Source organism: Fukomys damarensis, unplaced genomic scaffold, assembly GCF_012274545.1.
Source record: "Fukomys damarensis isolate Sample0158 unplaced genomic scaffold, DMR_v1.0_HiC HiC_scaffold_28, whole genome shotgun sequence".
NCBI lineage: Eukaryota > Metazoa > Chordata > Mammalia > Rodentia > Bathyergidae > Fukomys > Fukomys damarensis.
In genome coordinates this window covers 32,906,471-32,924,836 of record NW_022900940.1, presented here as the reverse complement: position 1 = coordinate 32,924,836, position 18,366 = coordinate 32,906,471, and the positions used below count along the sequence as shown (strand labels likewise).

The following is an 18,366-nucleotide window of genomic DNA, read 5'->3' as shown; positions in this document are numbered from 1 at the left end:
AACCACAGTTTGTCATTTTCTAGGCTGTGTTTGATGCTATTGTTGTTGCTGATTATACTATTTCAGCTAAGATGATATAATTGTTCTAATTGTTGTCCTGACATAGTTGTCCCTCCTGGTATGCCAAGACCGAGATTATCTAACCATCAAAAACAATAGGCCAGTGCCATAGAACCAGAGGCTAGGCCAAACATGCAGCAACTTCTCATCCTCAATAAATTAAAGAGGAAGGCTCTTGCAACAGACTCAAAACCCAAAAGCCAGCTATACCCGGAAGATATCTCTGAAAAGCAGTCATTTTCTAAGGGTTCTCAGCATTAGCAATAAAGCTACCTGCCATAAGCAATTTACAAGCATCAACCCACGAATTAAACTTTTTAAAAATGCAAAATGAAAAGATACATAAGCAAGATGAAACCCCAGAATTCTAGCTTGCCAAAAGCAAACCCAGGGGACAATGAGGTGGAACAATTTGAAAGCCACACACCTGGACTCTCTAAAGTGGTAACAGCATAAGTAACAAAGCAGATGAATAAGGCACTGAAAAAATAATGTTATCAACTAACTACAGAGATAGTTACTTATAATGAAAGACATGGTCAGTGACTGTAGAGCAGAAACAGATTTTTTAAAAATAGAGGAGTTTAAGAAAATGATGGAAACCATGAACACCCAACAAAGGAAAGAAATGGAATACATGGCACCGATTCAAACAGATATCTAGGAGATTAAAAATTCCACTGAAAGTATAACAAAGCAGAATGAGCCAAGGAAAAAGAAAATAGGAAGACCATGAAAAATCAATCCAATAGCTGCTAGATGATGAAAAAAGAATAACATAATATTGAAGATATACTCCTAAGTGAAATAAATAAGTCACACATGTGTAAATACCAAATAGTTTCACTGGTGTGAATAATCTGCAATAATACAGAAGATCCTAATAAGATTACTGACCTTTAGAAATGGGAAGAAAGGAGCTCAAGGTGTAGGGAAGGTGGGATGGGTAGGGGAAGGGTAATAAGGGAAAAGAAAAAAATGTGAGATTATGAAAAGATGAAAATAAAGTGTTTGTAGATGGGGAGGGGAGGAGGGGGTGAAGGGAGGGCAGGGGTAAGGGGAAAAAATGAGAATCAAGACTTGTCATGTAGAGGTACAAGATCCCAACAATGAATGTAACTGTACTGTATCCCTAAAATGTACCAATAAACTCAATTAAAGGTGAAAAAAAAAAAAGAACATAAGATGAATGGCAGTCAGTCAAAAAGCAGGAGACAGTGCAAATGACGTTTTTTTAAAAAAACTGTTCAAGAGAACTCCAATTAGCCATGTTTAAAAAGAAAAACGACACATAGGCATATTATAATCAAAATTCCAGAAATTGAACACAAGAATAGAATATTAAAAGCTGTTAGAGAAAAGAAACAAATCACTTTTAAAGGAAAATCCATCAGACTAACAGCAGACTTCTCCACATAAACACATAAGTTAAGGAGTGCTCGGATTGGATTATTTCAAGCCCTACAAGGAAACAACCTCTAAGATATACCCCACAAAACTCAAAATTGATGGAGAGGGGCCAGGGATTTGGTTCAGTGGTTCCTCTGCCTGCCTTGCAAGCACAAGGGCCCAAATTTGATTCCCAGTACCACAAAAAACTAAATAAGTAAATAAATAACAACCAATGGGTCACAGATGAAATTAAAGAAGTAACTCGGGGCGGGATGTAACTCATGGCACAAAGCCCACCTGGGTTCAATTCCCCATACCAAAAAAAAAAAAAAAAAAAAAGTGGGAAAAAAGTCCCTTAAAAGAAAGAAAACATTAGACAGTTTCTATAAATAAATTATTTTTTAAACCCTACAGAAAATTAGAAGAGATGGTCCTTAGTTCAATCTGTTAAAAGCCATCTATGACAAAGCAACAGCCAACATCATACTAAATGGACTAAAACTGAAAATTTTCACTCTAAAATCTGGGACAAGAATGTTCACTATCACCACTCTTATTCAATATAGTTCTGGAAACATTAGCCAGAGAAATTAGATAAGACAAAGAAATTAAAGGAATGAGGGTAGGAAAGGAAGAAGTTAAATTATCATTATTTGTCAATGACATGACACTCTACATAGAAGACCCCAAAAACTCTACTGAAAGACTTCTAGATTAATAACTAAATTCAGTGGCACAGCTGGATATGATGTCAACATTCAAAAATCAACAGCATTTCTGTACATAAATAACAAACTCCTGAGGGAGAAATTAGGGAAACAATACCTTTCACGATAACATCAAAAAAAAGAAAGAAAACCTAGGAATCAACTTAATGAAGGAAGTAAAAGAATTCTACATTGAAAACTATAATACTCTGGAAAAGGAAATTTTAAAAATATATCAGAAAATAGAAAGATATTTCTTGTTCTTGGGTAGGAAGAACCCACAGTGTGAAAATGGCCATATCTCCAAAATTCTTAGAGGTTTAATGCAATCCTGATCAAAATACCAATAGCATAACTCACAGAATTAGAGAAAATAATCCTAAAATTTATTTGGAACCAGAAGAGTTCTAGAATAGCAGATGAAATTCTAGGCAACAATGACAAAGAAGGGGGCATCACAATCTCTGGTTTTAAATTATACTACAAAGCAGCTACTGTGATAAAAACAACATGGTGTTGGCAAAAAAAAAAAAAAAAAAAAAAAAAAAAAAAACAGACCCAAGGATCAATGGAACTGATTAGAAAATGCAGAAACAACCCTGTTGTGGTCAGGGTTTGCAAGGGAATAGATTAACTACAGGATATATAAGTTATAGGATTATTTTACAATACTCACCCATAAAGTCAAATGCAGAGGAGTGCAAGAGATCTTTCCACACACCAGAGACCCAAAGAATCCAGCAAAGGGCCTGGGTCCCACAGCAATGTCCCACACAAATCCAGCTGAAGGCCTAGGATCCAAGGCTATGTCCTCCATCGGTCCAGCCAAAGGCCTAGAGCCCACATAATGTCTCCTGTTTGTCCATAGGATCTGTACCAGGAAGGCCCAAAGGCCACTAGTAGAAGCTGGAAAGCCTGCACTGATGAGATGAAGGATTGGTGCCACCAGGCTGAGGGACCTATACTGGGGTTCACGGCAAAGATCAGAGCTCCCCTGACAAGAACAGCAGCCATTCCCAGCAACAGCAAGGACCCCAGCTCCTCCTACAATGAGAGAACAGCCAAGTCCGCGTCAGGAAAATCACCCACAGCAAGCTTCCCCAAGAAAGTCAACAGCCAACCATCTTCCCCTCCAGTTCTCTTTTTATGCCCTTGGCAACAATCTTCAGGTGCATCTTCTACACCCAAACTACACTGGTTCAGTTCAGCTTGGTGTTCCAAGTTGGCCATTAGTTAATCCACCACAAACCCCAAACACACTCACGTTTTATCTCTGACAAAGGAGCCCCACACCCTCATTGGAAGAAAGATAGCCTCTTTAGTAAATGGTGCTGGAAAAAAACTGGCTTTCCACATGCCAAAGATTAAAACTAGACCCATATCTTTCACCATGCACTAAACTCAAATCAAAATGGATCAAAGATCTAAATATTAAAACAGAAACACTAAACCTGCCAGAAGATAGAACAGGTGGACCTTTTGAAGACACTGGCATAGGCAAAGACTTTATAAACAAAACCTCAGTCACACAGGAACTATCCCAAAGAATCAACAACTGGGATCTCTTCTTATTAAAAAGCTTTTACAGGAGAAATAGGTGAGGGCACCTTGGGGCAGGTGGGAAACAGAGCGCTGGGCATATGGAGAGGGTGGAGGGCAAATGAAGATGACCCTAGGGAAAACAATTAACAATAAAAAGCTTGTACACAGTGAAAGAAACCATCAACACAGTGAAGAGACAACCCACAGTATGGGAGAAAATTGTTGGCAGCCGTTCCTCAAAGAACTAATATCTAGGGCCAGGATTTAGTTCAGTGGTACTGTGCCTATCTCACAGGCACAAGGTCCTGAGTTTGATCCTGGTACCAAAACACAAACACACACACACACACACACACACACACACACACACACACACACACACACACACAAAGGACTAATACCTAGAATTTATAAAGAATTCAAAAAAGTCAGATCCCCCCCAACTTTAAAGACCCAATCCAAAAATGGGCATCTGAAATGAACAGACACTTCCCAGATAAAGTACGAACAGCAAATAAATATATGAAATATTTACTGGTCATTTGAGAGATGCAAATTAAAACAATGCTGAGATCCCATCTTGCTCCTGAAAAAAATGTTCACTATCAAGAAATTAAGCCAAGCGTGGTGGCGCATGCCTGTAATCCCAGCACTCAGGAGGCTGAGGCAGGAGGATCGCTGTGAGTTCCAGACCAGCCTGGGCTACATAGTGAATTCCAGGTCAGTCTCAACTACATAGTGAGACCCTGTCTCAAAAAAACAAAAAAAGAAAGAAAGAAAGAAAGAAATTAAGGGGCCGGGATTTGGCTCAGTGGTTCTGCTGCCTGCCTCAAAAGCACAAGGGCCTGAGTTTGATCCCCAGTACCAAAAAAACAAACAAACAAAAAAGAAAATTAACCAATAACAAATGCTGGCAGGGCTGTGGGGAAAAATTAATCCTTCTCCATTGTTGGTGGGGGTGCAGGCTGGTGCAACCACTGCAGAAATCAGTGTGGAGAGTTCTCAAAAAAATTAAAATTACAGGAGCCCTTTAACCCAGCTACTCCCCTTCTGGGTACGTTCCCGAAAGAATTAAAAGCATCATACCACAGTGATATATGTGCACCCATGTTTATAGCAGCAGAGTTTGTAATAGCTAAAACTTGGAAACAGCACAAATGTGCATCAACTAACAAATGGATTAAGATTTTTTTTAATAAAATGGAGCACTGTGCTGCCATAAAAAAGGATAAGCTTGAGTCATTTATAGTTAAATGCATGCAGCTTGAGACCATACTCTTAAGTGAAATAAATGAGACACATGGTTAAATAGCAAATTGTTTCTCTGGTGTGAGAAACCAAAAGTGTAAATAAGGACCAAAGTGTATAATGGATGTGGGAAATAGGAAGAAAATGTTCAATTGAGAAGGGGAACAGGGAGGGCAGAAGGGGAAAGGAAGAAAAGGAAAAAATGGAAATAAAGCTTTTGTAAATAAAAAGGGAAAGAAGGCGTCGAGGGAGAGGAGGAGCATGGGGGGAAAAAGAAGCAAGAGATATCCTTAGAGGTATAAATTCCCTATGATGAATGTCATCAGTATGTACATCTAAATACACCAAGAAAACTTTTTAAACAAATAAAATAAAAATAAATTAAATTTTAAAAAAGAAATACACTTATTGTGAATACAGACAAAAAGAGGAAAATGAGAAAAACTGAATAAAAAAACCCAAAGAGCCAGGGATTTGGCTCAGCTGTTCCACCACCTGCTGTGCAAGCACAAGGGCCTGAGTTCAATCCCTGGTACCAAATAATAATAATAATAAAATTTTTAAATCACTTCCTGAAAGGAAGCTTTAAAAAAAAGGAAGAAAGCCAAAGAAAGGGAATAGTTGCAAATTATGTCTATTAAACAGAAGGCCAACAATAAAAAAATAAAAACTGGAGTAAAAGGATTGAAAATGATCACGCTATGTTATGTGCCCAGATGTGATGGTGCACACCTGTAATCCCAGCACTCTGGGAGGCTGAGGCAGGAAGACTGCAAGTTTGAGCCCAGCTTGGGCAACTTAATGAGAGCCTATTTCACTCATAAATATTAAAAAAGGGGACTGGGGACCTAGCTCAGTGAGAAGGCCATTGGTTGAATTCCTGCTACAAAAACAGAGAGACAGAGAGAGAGAGAGAGAAAGAGAGAGAGAGAGAGAGAAAAGAAAGAAGTTATATACCAATTCCCCAAAATAAATATCACTCTTCTGTATTACAAATATGCAGTAATAATAAACAACTAATTTAAATAAATAAATATGTAAAGTGCCCTCAAAATGATGTGCCTTTGTGGACAAGTAGCAGTATAATCAAATGCTAAAAGTCTCAAGAGCAGAGCTGCCAGCGACTGCAGCGATACAGTAAAAACTGCCGTAGAAACACCCCACACCCACCTGCACTTACCCACCACTGTCCTGCCTGTGCACGGCAGGGGCCCCACTGATGTCCAGCCCCTCGGGAGGCACTCACTGCTCAGGCTGCAGCCAAAGCTAACCCTCAGGGAAACCTATGCACTCTCCACCTACTGTCAGCTCTCCAGTCCTTTTGGTCTAGTTGTGAGAAGGATGACTTCCTAGTCAGAATTTCTAGGCAGTATGAAACAAGCAGGAGACTTTTGTGGGGGTTTTGTAGTTGTTTGTTTTTTGGTTTGGATGTGTGTGTGTGTGTGTGTGTGTGTGTGTGTGTGTGTGTGTTTGCTTGGTTTCAAAGCTCATTTCACAAGCTTTTCAGAGTGACGGAGGGAAGTGAAAACAGCCTGGGAGCGTCTCTCCTCTGACCCAGGTGGTGTCAGTCCCCTGGCCTCCTCCTCTGAGTTCCTCTTCCTCTCTCTCCAACCTGGATGGCAAGGAATAGTGGAAATGAATCCGGACTTAGCCAGGCTTGGGGCCCTCGCCTCCGATCCCAGCCTTCTAGAGGCTCCCGAGTCCAGGATCAGCCAGGGTACACCCTGAGGTAGCAAGACCCCGTTCCAAAGTTTAAAATACAAAAAGGCTGAGGATGTAGCTCCACGGCAGGAGCACTTGCCTAGTACACGAAAAACCCTGGGTTTAACCCTGAGTACTGGAGAGACAGACAGAGAGAGAGAGAGAGAGAGAGAGAGAGAGAGAGAGAGAGAATATGCATGGCCTGACATGCTGCGGCAACAGTTCGGGTAATCTGAGACATAGGACAGGACTGGAGAGAGAGGACGGTACAGTGGCCCTCCTTGTGCCTACTCTGTGATTTTAGAGGCCCCTAGGCCATCGGGATTCTTGTGCAAGGATGGGGCTGGTCCTTTTCCCTTTTCCCAATTAAGAACAGCACTGACTGCTTTAGAAAATACTCTTCTTTTTAATACATGGTCTATCATGAATACACAACATGAATGATGTGCTTCCTGTCACATACTATATGATATCTAAAGGTAATAATATAGACTGTTCACCTTCCTTGTGTGGAGTTGGTACTTACACATCGCACATGTGAATTCCTTTTTTCATCTCCTTCCTTCCCTCCTTCCCCTGTCCTCCCATCTCTTGATCCCCTTGCTTTTGTCTGTCTTGTTTTGTTTTTTAGAAACGTTTGCAGGACACAATGTCTATTCCTAGTGAGGAGTTGGTACATGTACATAAAACACCCCAATTTCTGTTTTCATCCCTTATCCCTTTCCTCCTTCTCCCCCTTGATCCCCTTTCCTTGAGCAAAATGAAGGACAGGGTAATAGGAAGCGGGGAGACAGATCTTTCTCCAAATAAATTCCTATTCGATAATTGTTCCAAACAATGACTTGTACTAGAATGTCACAAGCAAACTGAACATTACTCATCGTTACTCCTATTTTGCGGGATCCTGAGACTTTTATACTATAAAAGCTATAATCTTTTAAAGTCTAAAATAATAATGGATATGTCAGCATTTCCATCTTTGTTGCTGTACCTCTTCTTTTGATCTGGTCTTGAAGAAGTCTCTTTCAAACACTCCTTTCTGGGCAAAGATGGTTGGATGCAGTAAAGAATAAGCATTGCCTTCTTCACCATAATTAGTTCTATCACTGATGCGACGAACTCGAGGGGCAGGAATATCAGATCGAATGGTTGGAACACCATGGATGGGGTAACCTTGGTCAGGAGAGAAGACACACATTGTAAGACTAAGCTGTAGAACACAATAGCCACTAGCCACGTGTGGTTACTGACACTCAGAATGTGGCTAGTATCAACTGCAATGTGCTTTAAGAGCAAAATCCAGTCCCGGTACAAAAGGAAGAATGCAAAGCCAGACGTGGTGACACACGCCTGTAATCCCAGTGCTTGGGAGGCTGAGGTGGGAGGATCACCATGAGTTCAAGGCCAGCCTGGGCTACATAGTGAGTTCAAAGCCTGCCTGAACTACACAGTGAGACTCTTGTCTCAAAAAAAAAAAAAGGTTGCAAAATATTTAATGGTGAAATGCTGGAATGAAGCATTGGATGTATGCACCAGCAAAATTAATTTCACCCATTCCTGGTTTTTTGTTTTTTGTTTTTTGTTTTTTTGAGACAGGGTATCAGTATGTAGTTGAGACTGACTTGGAATTCACTATGTAGCCCAGGCTGGTCTCAAACTCATAGCCATCCTCCTGCCTCGCACCACCACGACCGGCCATTCCTGTTTTAATGTACTAGAAATCTTTATAATGCACAGAATATTCAAATTACATTTGTCCTGACAGCATTATTCCAAATGGAGTGGTAGATCTCATTACACTAGAATGTGTAACATGTCTATAAAATCCAGTTGACAGGACTGGGGATTTAGCTCAATGGCCTGCCTCACAAGTGCAAGGTCATGAGTTCCATCCCTGGTACTGGGGGAAAAGAAATACAGTTGACAAAAATATGTAAATCTTTCATCATCTCCTTAGTCCACTGAATTACACAGTGAGACCCTGTCTCAAAAAAACAAACAAACAAACAAACAAAAAACTTGACAAATAAGAGGAGACACTTACAGATAGAAGGAACAGCTCCCACAACTGCACTGATCTCAGAAGAGCTTGTCTTGTAGCAATCAAACACTTTATCACCAGGTCTCTGAAGTGTCCGGAGCGTCTTTTCAGAGCTCCCTGGTTCTTTTAAGACAGTATCTTCAGGCTTTATCAGCAGAGCAGGCTTAGTCTCTTCCACGTTAGCCTCCTCAGGGCTTGCACAATCTGGTTGTCTACCTTCAAGAAAAATGGGAAAGAAGAAAAGCACAGGAGGACAACGTTCTTATGTGGCACCTGCTGCTCTGCAACTGCTGAGCTTTGTATGTGTTCTCTTCCAGTGGAAGCTGAGCAAAGACGAAGCCACAAGTGACACCAGTACAGCACTGCAGGCCAACGCCATGCACCAGATAACCAGAAAGGCCTCATACTGTCTCTTGCCATTCCACTTACTTTATCCTAGAATAAAGCTTTCAAATCAAAGAAACCAAAAGTTATCACAGAACCTACTCTTTTCCTTCCTCTTTTTTTTTTCTTTTGTTTGTTTGTTTGTTTGTTTATCTTTTGAGACAGGGTCCCACTATGTAGTTGAGACTGACCTGGTACTCACTATGTAGCCCAGGCTGGTCTCGAACTCACAGCAATCCTCCTGCCTCAGCCTCCCAAGTAATGGGATCACAGGCTTGTGCCACCACACGCGGCTTTTTTGTTTTCTTTAATTAGAGGTTATTCTCATAACTTGAACTACAGAGTTATTCCTAGGACTGTGTCACAGGGAAAGATAGAAGAAAACACATTCGGCGTTGAAAGTTCCATACACTTGCCTAGGGGCTGGGAAACGTGTTTTTCAGCACACAGAGAGGTATGAGAGCTGTGAGCGCAGGAGTCCATTACATAACCAACCCTACTAATTGCAATATAAAGAAAATCGAGGGCTAAGGTGGGGCTCAGTGCAGAGGGGTGTGATTATCATGCACAAAGCCCTAGGTTCAACTCCCAACACCAAATGGCGGGGGGGGGCGGGGGGGCTTCTCTGCAAATTTGCTTTGAGGAGTTAATTCTCAAATTTAAGAGTAAATTCCTACGGCATCCTTTTCAAAGAGCCTGCTACTCCACAGACACCACTAGAGGGCACTGTGGTATTTGAATCTCCAAAAAGACCATAAAGTTAAGGAAAGTCCAAGCAAGGGTTGTAAAAGCAAGCAGCTTGCCAATATCAAAGAAAGGCAGGGAATGTGGCAAATCAGAAAATGAAACTTCAACCAGACTACTGGCGCCTATCTGTAATCCTGGCACTTGGGAGGCTGAGACAGGAGGATCATCAGGAGTTCAATGCTAGCCTGGGCAACCTAATGAATCCAAGACCAGCCTGAACACCAATAGCAAGACATTGTCTCAAAAAAGCCAAGAGGGAGCAGGGAGTGATGGGAAATGCCTGTGATCCCAGCACTCCAGGAGGCTGAGGCAGGAGGATCGCTGTGAGTTCGAGACCATCCTGGAATACGTAGTGAGTTCTAGGTGAGTCTCAACTACCTAGTGAAAACCTGTCTCAAAAAAACAAACAAACAAAAAAAAAGCCAAGAGGGGGGAAAAAAAGAAGAAAAGAAAATACATGCCTCTCTAAAAGAAAATGCATGTACAATTTTTGTCATAAAAGCATTCAGATCCAGAGTTCCACAGCCTCTAAAACTCCCCCAGCCACTGCACAACAAAAAGCAGAAATCTGGGCAAAGTCTGAAAACCAGTTCCTCAGGAAACTGAAAACCACTGCTTTAGAGAACTTATCCCCTTCCTTCCCAAAGACCTGTAAGGCACAATTAGATAATGAAAATCATAGTGAAACATTCCTGGGCCCCTCCGGTACCTACTGGCCATAACACGCAGTTTCTACCCTACTTCCTTAGAAGATGAAAGCCTTATGAACTCCACTGAAAACGGCTGAAGTTGGGATCCAAAAAGCAAGAACAATTTGAAGAACTATCTCATTTGTCAAGAGGTTCCTGCGTCCCCCGCGAGTTACTCCCAGAAGAGGGAAACCGGTCTCCCTCCTTATCTCTGAAAGAGTCGGGGTTGAGATGTTTTCTATAAAAAGCGCCATCAGGTAGATAAAATTCTGCTGCTGAGTGAGAGGAATCGAAGGGTTGTTACAGACGACATGAAGGGCTTACATCATCGATAAAGACCGAGGCCTTGCACAGAGGGACGACCCAGGCCAACAAAGAGAAATGGTAGGTCTCTGCTGTTCAGAGGAGAGATATTCAAAGGGGAAATAAAAATGTAAACAACCTTTTTAAGAAGTTAATCCTCTCTAATAATCAAGTTACGAAAATCAAAGCAAATGAGGTATCATTATATACCAACTAAATTATAATCGTGTGAAATAACGCTCAATGGTAGCAAGATTAGAGTAAAACCTTCTCACAGGCTAGGGTGATAAAATTGCAAATTGGTACAATCATTTAGAAAAGCAAAATGAAAAGAGAAAGAGTTACTTCTGGGACAATAATAACATTCATAAGAAATGAGATATAATTAGAAATAGAAAGCTTTTCAAGAGATGATGATCATAGCATTACCCATATCACAGTTACAATATCTAGAAGCAACCTAAATTTCAAAGACTGAAGAAATTATTTAGTAAATCACAGTAGACAAGCATGAGGGAGCTGAAAGTGGAGTTTATAGAAACCATAAAAACATCTCTTCACACCACTGAAACTTGAAAGCTAAGGTTTATTTTCTTCCTCTTCCTTTTTGTTTTGTTGTTTTTATTTCAAAACCTAAGTTTTAAAAAACCAAGTAGAAATGGTACGTTCACTGTTATTTTAGATATGTCTAAAATATATGCATATATACATTTTCATGCATCTATTTCTCTATATCAGCAAGGATACAGGAGAATAATGTGTAAACATGAAAACATAGGAATCAAAAATGAAAATTATAGGGGCCAGGGATTTAGCTCAGTGGTTCTGCTGCTGGCCTCGCAAGCAGTTTGATCCCCGGTGCCAGAAAAAGAAGACAAAGAAAAAGTAAAAATTATGGGGTTTTTATTTTTATGCGATTTTTGTTGGATTTTGTTTTTTGTTTTCTGAGGCAGAGTCTTGCTGCATAGTCCAGCCTGGCCTCCAACTTGCAGACCTTCTATCTCAGCCTCCCAAATGCTGGGACCATAGTCATGGGCCAGCATACCCAGCTGTGCAGAATCTTTTTATCACACTGGGGGTTGAACCCACAACCTTTGTACTGAACTATATCTCAAGCCTTTTTTTAATTTTTTTTTTTTTTTTGGTACCGGGGAACAAACTCAGGTCCTTGCGCATGCAAGGCAAGTGGCAGAACCACTGAGCTACATCCCTGCGCCCCCCTTTTTGAGACAAGGTCTCACTAAGTTGCTGAATTGCCCAGACTAGGTTTGATTTGTGATCCTCCTGCCTCAGTACCCCAGAATGCTGGGATTACAGGTGCGCACCACCACACCCCACTCCAGCAGTACAAAAAATTTTTAAATCCTTTTTTGTTTGTTTTTGTCAAAACCTCCAATAGGTTCTGACAAATATTTATATATATAATTATAAATATAATAAAAACATTTAAGTCTGGGCATGGTGGTGCACACCTATAATCCCAGCACTCAGGAGGCTGAGGCAGGAGGATCGCTGTGAGTTCAAGACAGCCTGGGCTACATAGTGAGTTCCAGGTCAGTCTCAACTACATAGTGAGACCCTCTCTCAAAAAAACAAACAAACAAACAAAAAAAAAACATATTGGGACTGGGGATTTATCTCAGTGGTTCTTCCACCTGCCTTGCAAGCGCAAGGTCCTGAGTTCAATCCCCAGTACAAAGAAAAAAAAACTATTGCACTATCATATTTTCCTGATGAAAGGTAGCTAATTACTCTAAGAGTAATTTTTAAGGAATTTCTTTAAGAACTACGTTTGGAACTTCTATATACATTTTACTTCCCTTTTTTCAAGTAGTGGGGATCAAACCCAGGGCACTGTATCACTGAGCTACATTCCCACCCTGTCTTACTTTTTTATTTTGAGAGTAGGTCTCATTAAATTCTCAGGCAGGCCTTGAATTTAGAGTTATCCTGCCTCAGCCTCCTCAGTAGCTGAGATTACAGGCAGGCACTACCATATCTGGCTGCTTTCATTTTTAAATAATAATATATGGTTCTGGGTTCAAAAGACATAAAACATACAGATATAAAACATGCGTCTCATTACCACCTTGTTCCTTATTCAGCTAATTTCCTCTCCCTGTGAATAACAAATGTTATTGGTATCTTTCTATCCTTCCACAAATATTCTGTGCATAGCAGATAAATGATATACATATGTGTGTACTTTTTCTTTTTTATATAATATTAAAATTGGTAAGGGCGGGGATTTAGCTCAGTGGTTCTGGTGACTGCTTTGCAAGCGCAAGGACCTGAGTTCTATCCCTGGTACCCCCCCAAAAAAAATTGGTGAGAGTTGAGCTCCTAAAATAATGAAAATATGAGAGCCTATTTTAGAATTCAACAGACTTCAACTATTAATTACCTTTGCCCACATGTAGCACACACTTATAATCCCAGCGCTCACGAGGCTGAGGCAGGAGGATTGCCTGCAAGTTCAAGGCCAGCTTGGACTACATAGCGAGTTCTAGACCAGCCTGAAGTACCTAGTGAGACCCTGTCTCAAAAGCAAATAAATAAATGAAAATGAAGATGAAATACCTTTCATAACGACTCTCTCTTCATACTCTTTAAGAAGCACACTGTCTTTCCAGTTAAGGAAATTGGCAAATTCCAGGTAGTTAATCAAGCCATCCTTGTCCACATCACAGTAGTCAAACAGCTGGCTGAGGAGCGTCTCGTCTAGATGCAGGTTGGCCTGGTCGCAGGCTTCCCGCAGCTCTGCTTTGTCAATGACCCCATCTCCCTTCTGCTAGACGTGAAGCAAGAAGAGACGGAGTAACGGGCCCTGTCTGCGAGGATCGCACTGGTCACTCTTTAGTTTAAGTAAAAAGAAATAGTCCGCCACACAACTCAAAGAATGTACCTGTTTTTACAAGGGAGGAGCCCAAGCCTGACCCTCACTGAGTCAGCCTGATGAAGACACAGAATAATTTGAACCCTGGTCAGAGAAGGGCCTGCCTTGGGACTTTTGTTCCTTCCCTTTTGTGTGTGGCATTGAGGATTAAAGCCAGGGCCTCACATTTGCCAAGCACATCCTCTGCCACCGAGCTACACTCCCAGCCCCCACTCTAGTTTAATCATTTTCTTTACATTATGCTGTCAGCATCGGGATAGCATGGGTACAATCACGACATCTGCTTTGCCATTTCATTTGACCAGTGCTATGTGCTCTTGACTACTTTGTACAAAGTTTTTTTAGCACTTTCCATGTCTCAGCTGGGCCATAGATGGTCTTCACGTCAATGGGAGGTAGATTCAAAGACACTTGCCTGATTGTGCTTGGTAACACTCCTAGGGACAAGGAGAGACTGAGCTGTGTACAGTGGCCCATGCCTGCAATCCCAGCACCAGGGAGGCTGAGGCAGGAAGATCACCATGAGTTCCAGACCAACATGAGCTAGCAGTGAGTTCAAAGCCAGCCTGAAGTAAAGACCAAGATTCTGTGTCCAAACAAACAAGAAAATGCCAAACAGCCAATTTAACCCCTACTGCAACAATTAACACTATGATTCCCTCTGTCCAGGGGTACTAGCACATACCTGTAATTCCAGCTAGTGGAGTTCAGGAGGCAACAAAGCAACTTAGCAAGACTCTGACTCACAATAAAACATTTTTAAAAGGGTTGGGAGTGTACTTCAGTGCACAGGCCTTGGGCTCAATCCCTAGTATTGAAAAAATAATATGATTCAAAAAAATAGTAAGATTCATTCTGGCAGGGAGAGGAAAGGGAAAGTCTCTTTTCATAAAAGAGTTAAAGACAGGAGCACCTGCACTGAGCACGAATGGAGGGAAGGTCCGTGAGGGCTCTGAGCAGGAACTTCAGCTGGCTCCCCAGGTTGGTTTGTTTGTTGGTTTGTTTGTTTGGTACCGGGGATCAAACTCAGGACCTTGCACTTGCGAGGCAGGCAGTGGAACCACTGAGCCGAATCCCCGGCCCGGGCTGACTCACTCGGAAGGGGAAGGGACAGAGCACACAATGCTTGTTAAGGAAGAATGACAAGAGCTGAGGCATCTCAACCCTCAGCCCCCACAGAAGATGCTCAGACCAATCTTGAATCCATTCAGGGAGGACAGTGAAGAGCTGCTTGAGGACGAAGGTGCAGCTCAGTGATAGTCACCTGCCTACCACGTGCTCCAGCTCTGAGTTCAAGCCCCCAGTGTTTTAAGTTACTTTCTTTTTGCTGGGACAAACTGCCTGACACCTACGAGTTAAAGGATGAGAGGTTTATTTTGGCCCACGGTCTGTAGAGGTTTCAGCTCACAGTCAGCTGGCTCCAAGGCAGAGCAGCATGGCAGGGGGCATCGCAGAGGAGAAGCAGTCCATGGCGGGGTAGGCAGGGGGCAGGAAGCAGGAAACAGTGAGGCTCCTTTCCCTTTTTATTTCATCCTGGGCCAGGGGTTTAGCTCAGCGGTTCCACCACCTGCCTCACAAGCACAAGGTCCCGAGTTCGATCCCCAGTACCCTCCCCTCAAAAAGCAAAAAACAAAAACCTTTTTATTTCATCCAGACTACAAGCCTAGTCCCACCTACAGGTGAGATTCCCATTATCCACACCCAGAACCATGCTAAACCAATCAATAGACTAACCCAGTTATCATAGCCTTAATCCAATATCACATACTAATGATCCAACTACCTCCCAAAAGCCCCACCTATGAGTACACTGGGCTTGGGGGGTACATTTAGATACAAGCCATAACACCATACCAAAAAACAGTTTTTCATTTTATTGTTTATTTGTTGTAGTGGATTCTGGCTGCTCTACAGTTGCTTTGACTCCCACCCCTAGACCCAGAGAGACTCTCAAAAGAGAAATTATGAATGAATTGTTGAACAATATTCAAGCTCTAAGTGTCCAGGATTGATTTTACAATGCTGACGGAGGTGGGCCCCTGAAGAATGAGCCAGACACAATGAACACTACCTCCATTTCTGCAGTCAGGCCTGCAGCCCTAGAAAAGCCTAAGCCTCACGATGAAACAGAATATGAACTGAAAACATATTATCTTGTCAACACAGTTATAACTGGCTGGGGTTAATATAAACACATGTATAAAAAGTCTCTCTGCAGGCCAAAATCAGCCAAAACAAACCTCATACCCCTAGCTATAAGAGCTACTGAATCAAGAGGTTCACAAAACCAAAATAGACGCTGTCAGTAATGACGACATTGCTGCCAAATACAGGGGTTTGTGTAGACTGAAAACATGTGTGGTTTGTTTCACTGAGCTACATGCAACCACAATAGCCATGAGTTCACAGAGTTCACAGGGAAGAATAAAAGCCAACAATGGGGCTGGAGTGCTTGTTCACACAAACAAGGTCCTGGGTTCAATCCTCAGCACCAAAGAATAAATAAGCCAAAAAAGTATTACCACTGTGGCTTCTATGGCTGAATGGGTACTGATGTGCCACATGCCTGTGTTGAGAAAGCTCCTAAGTGTCAGAGGAGATTATCCTGATCTAGAAGACCTGCATTTAGAGAGTTGCTTGTACTTTGGGGCCCTCACAACCCTAATGACCTCTTGGAACTCAAAGTCCCCATTCCTGGTGATTCTGCTAATTAGAGCCTCTGGGAAAAAAAAAGACAATTCTGTGCCAAACTTGTGATCCCTGCCAAAAGTTGACTCATTTATCTTGTAGTGGGAGAAGAGGCATCACACAGAGAGACACTGCCCCAGGCCCCCAGCAGACTTTCCTGAACTGCCTCAGAACTACTGAAGGTGCCACTACCAATGCTGATGCTTTTTCGGGTTATGGAATTACTGTTCTACCCAATTATCTCCAGTCACAAAAGTAGGGCATGGTATGGCTTGTGTTTAGATGCCACCATCAAAGCCTCATATGTTTATAGGTGGGAGCTTTGGGAGGTGGATGCATCTAGCGTATGCGATACTTGGATTCAATTGTGTGGTGCTGGATTAAGGGTGTGTGATTCCTAAATTAGCTCACTGCTTGGTCTAATGTAGTTCTGGGTGTGGACAACAGGAAGGCTCACCCTGGGTATGGGTTGTACCACCCAAAAGGCAGGTAGCCTGGAAATGATAAAAGGAAGCAGCATTTGCTGCAGCTTGCTTGCTGCTTGCTGCTTTGCTATCTCTTGTCTTTTTGCCATGGACTGTTCCTCCTCTGTGATGCCCTTCTACTATGCCACCCTGCCTTGGAGCCGCTGACAATAGCCTTAAACTTCTACAAACTGTGAGCTGAAATAAACCTTTCCCCCTTAAAATTTGGATGGTGGGTATTTTGTCTCAGCAACAAGAAAACTAATTGCCAGGGGGAGTGGTGCGCACCTGTGATTCCAGGACTCAGGCAGCTCAGCCATGAGGATTGCTGTGAGTTTGAGGCCAGACTGAACTCCATAGTGAGACCCTATCTCAAAAAATAAAAACAAAAAGTAACTAAGACAGGATCCATGAAAGTATCTCAGTCTTTTTCTTTCTTTTCTGGCCTACTTTTAGTCTGATAATGATATACCTTATAGCACAAAAGCTACTCAACAATGAAATATCAGTTAAGGTGTTAAATGAAGCTTCCTGCTCCTTAACAGCCATTGCCATCTGGCATTATTGAGCATTAGAATAGCATTCTCAAAAACTGTCTAGCATTCTCACAAGCTGCTGGTCCACAGACATTACTAAACGCAGTTTGGTCCCTCAGTGCAGCTGTTCTCAACTGCTTCTTGAATAATAATCAAACTAAAAGGGGCGGGGATCATAAAGACCTCTTTGGAAAAATTCAAGATTCTGCCACAACCATTCCTGGTTATGGTACATCATTTTGCACCCAATAGCAACCCCAGACCAGTATGGTTCGTCCACTCACCTGGTAGCAACCAGGCACAAGGATTCTAGGGGCTAGGGATACAGCTCAGTAGTAAAGGGCTCTCAGCAAGAGCAAGACCCTCAGTTCAAATCCCAATACCACAAAAAAAGAGGGAGGGTATTCCAAAGGATCCAAACTTCATTTTATTCTGGCCACTTGATTCCCTTGATGGATTGATATGGTTCCAGCTCATAAGCATAATAACCACTTGATCGGGTGCACCGTTCTCCACATCTTCCCATGATGGTCAAAGCAGGGAATAAAATGCTTCTCTGGGCCTTTTCTAAAAAGAAATCTGCATTCCAGGCAGAAGGTCTAGGTGGGAAGAGGGGACGACTGGGGGAAAAGGTGAGGTTATTGTTACTGGAGCAAGACACACTGTCTTCATGGAACTGGATGGAGAGCAGCAATCAAGCTGTAGGAGAGAGACAATCTCAGACCCGGGATGCTCAGGGAAGAGGCGAGACTTATTTGTCTTCCAGCCTCTTCCCTGAAGACTGCATCAGGCAGGAAAAGCCATGGCACAGCTCTCCCACACTGTTGGAAATAACATGAGTTTGACTGACTGACTGACTGCCAAGCAGCTCTGCCCACAATTTGCTATTGCGGTGCTGGGGAATGAATGTCGGGCTTTGAGCCTGCGAGACACCCCCAGCCCTCTGTCCACAGCCCGAGCGCCATTCT

The 18,366-nt window shown here is 42.2% G+C and overlaps 1 protein-coding gene across 1 annotated transcript in view; it reads right to left on the bottom strand.

The window, feature by feature from the left end:
* The window catches only part of Efhb (EF-hand domain family member B), a 53,716-nt gene that overhangs the window by 2,519 nt on the left and 32,831 nt on the right, over nucleotides 1-18,366 (bottom strand). Inside the window, exons 10-12 of the mRNA XM_010612817.1 lie at nucleotides 13,395-13,602; nucleotides 8,695-8,907; nucleotides 7,642-7,823 (exon numbers count right to left, since the gene is read on the bottom strand). Of these exons, the coding sequence (XP_010611119.1) occupies nucleotides 7,642-7,823; nucleotides 8,695-8,907; nucleotides 13,395-13,602 (603 nt within the window). The remainder of the gene's footprint in view (nucleotides 1-7,641; nucleotides 7,824-8,694; nucleotides 8,908-13,394; nucleotides 13,603-18,366) is intronic.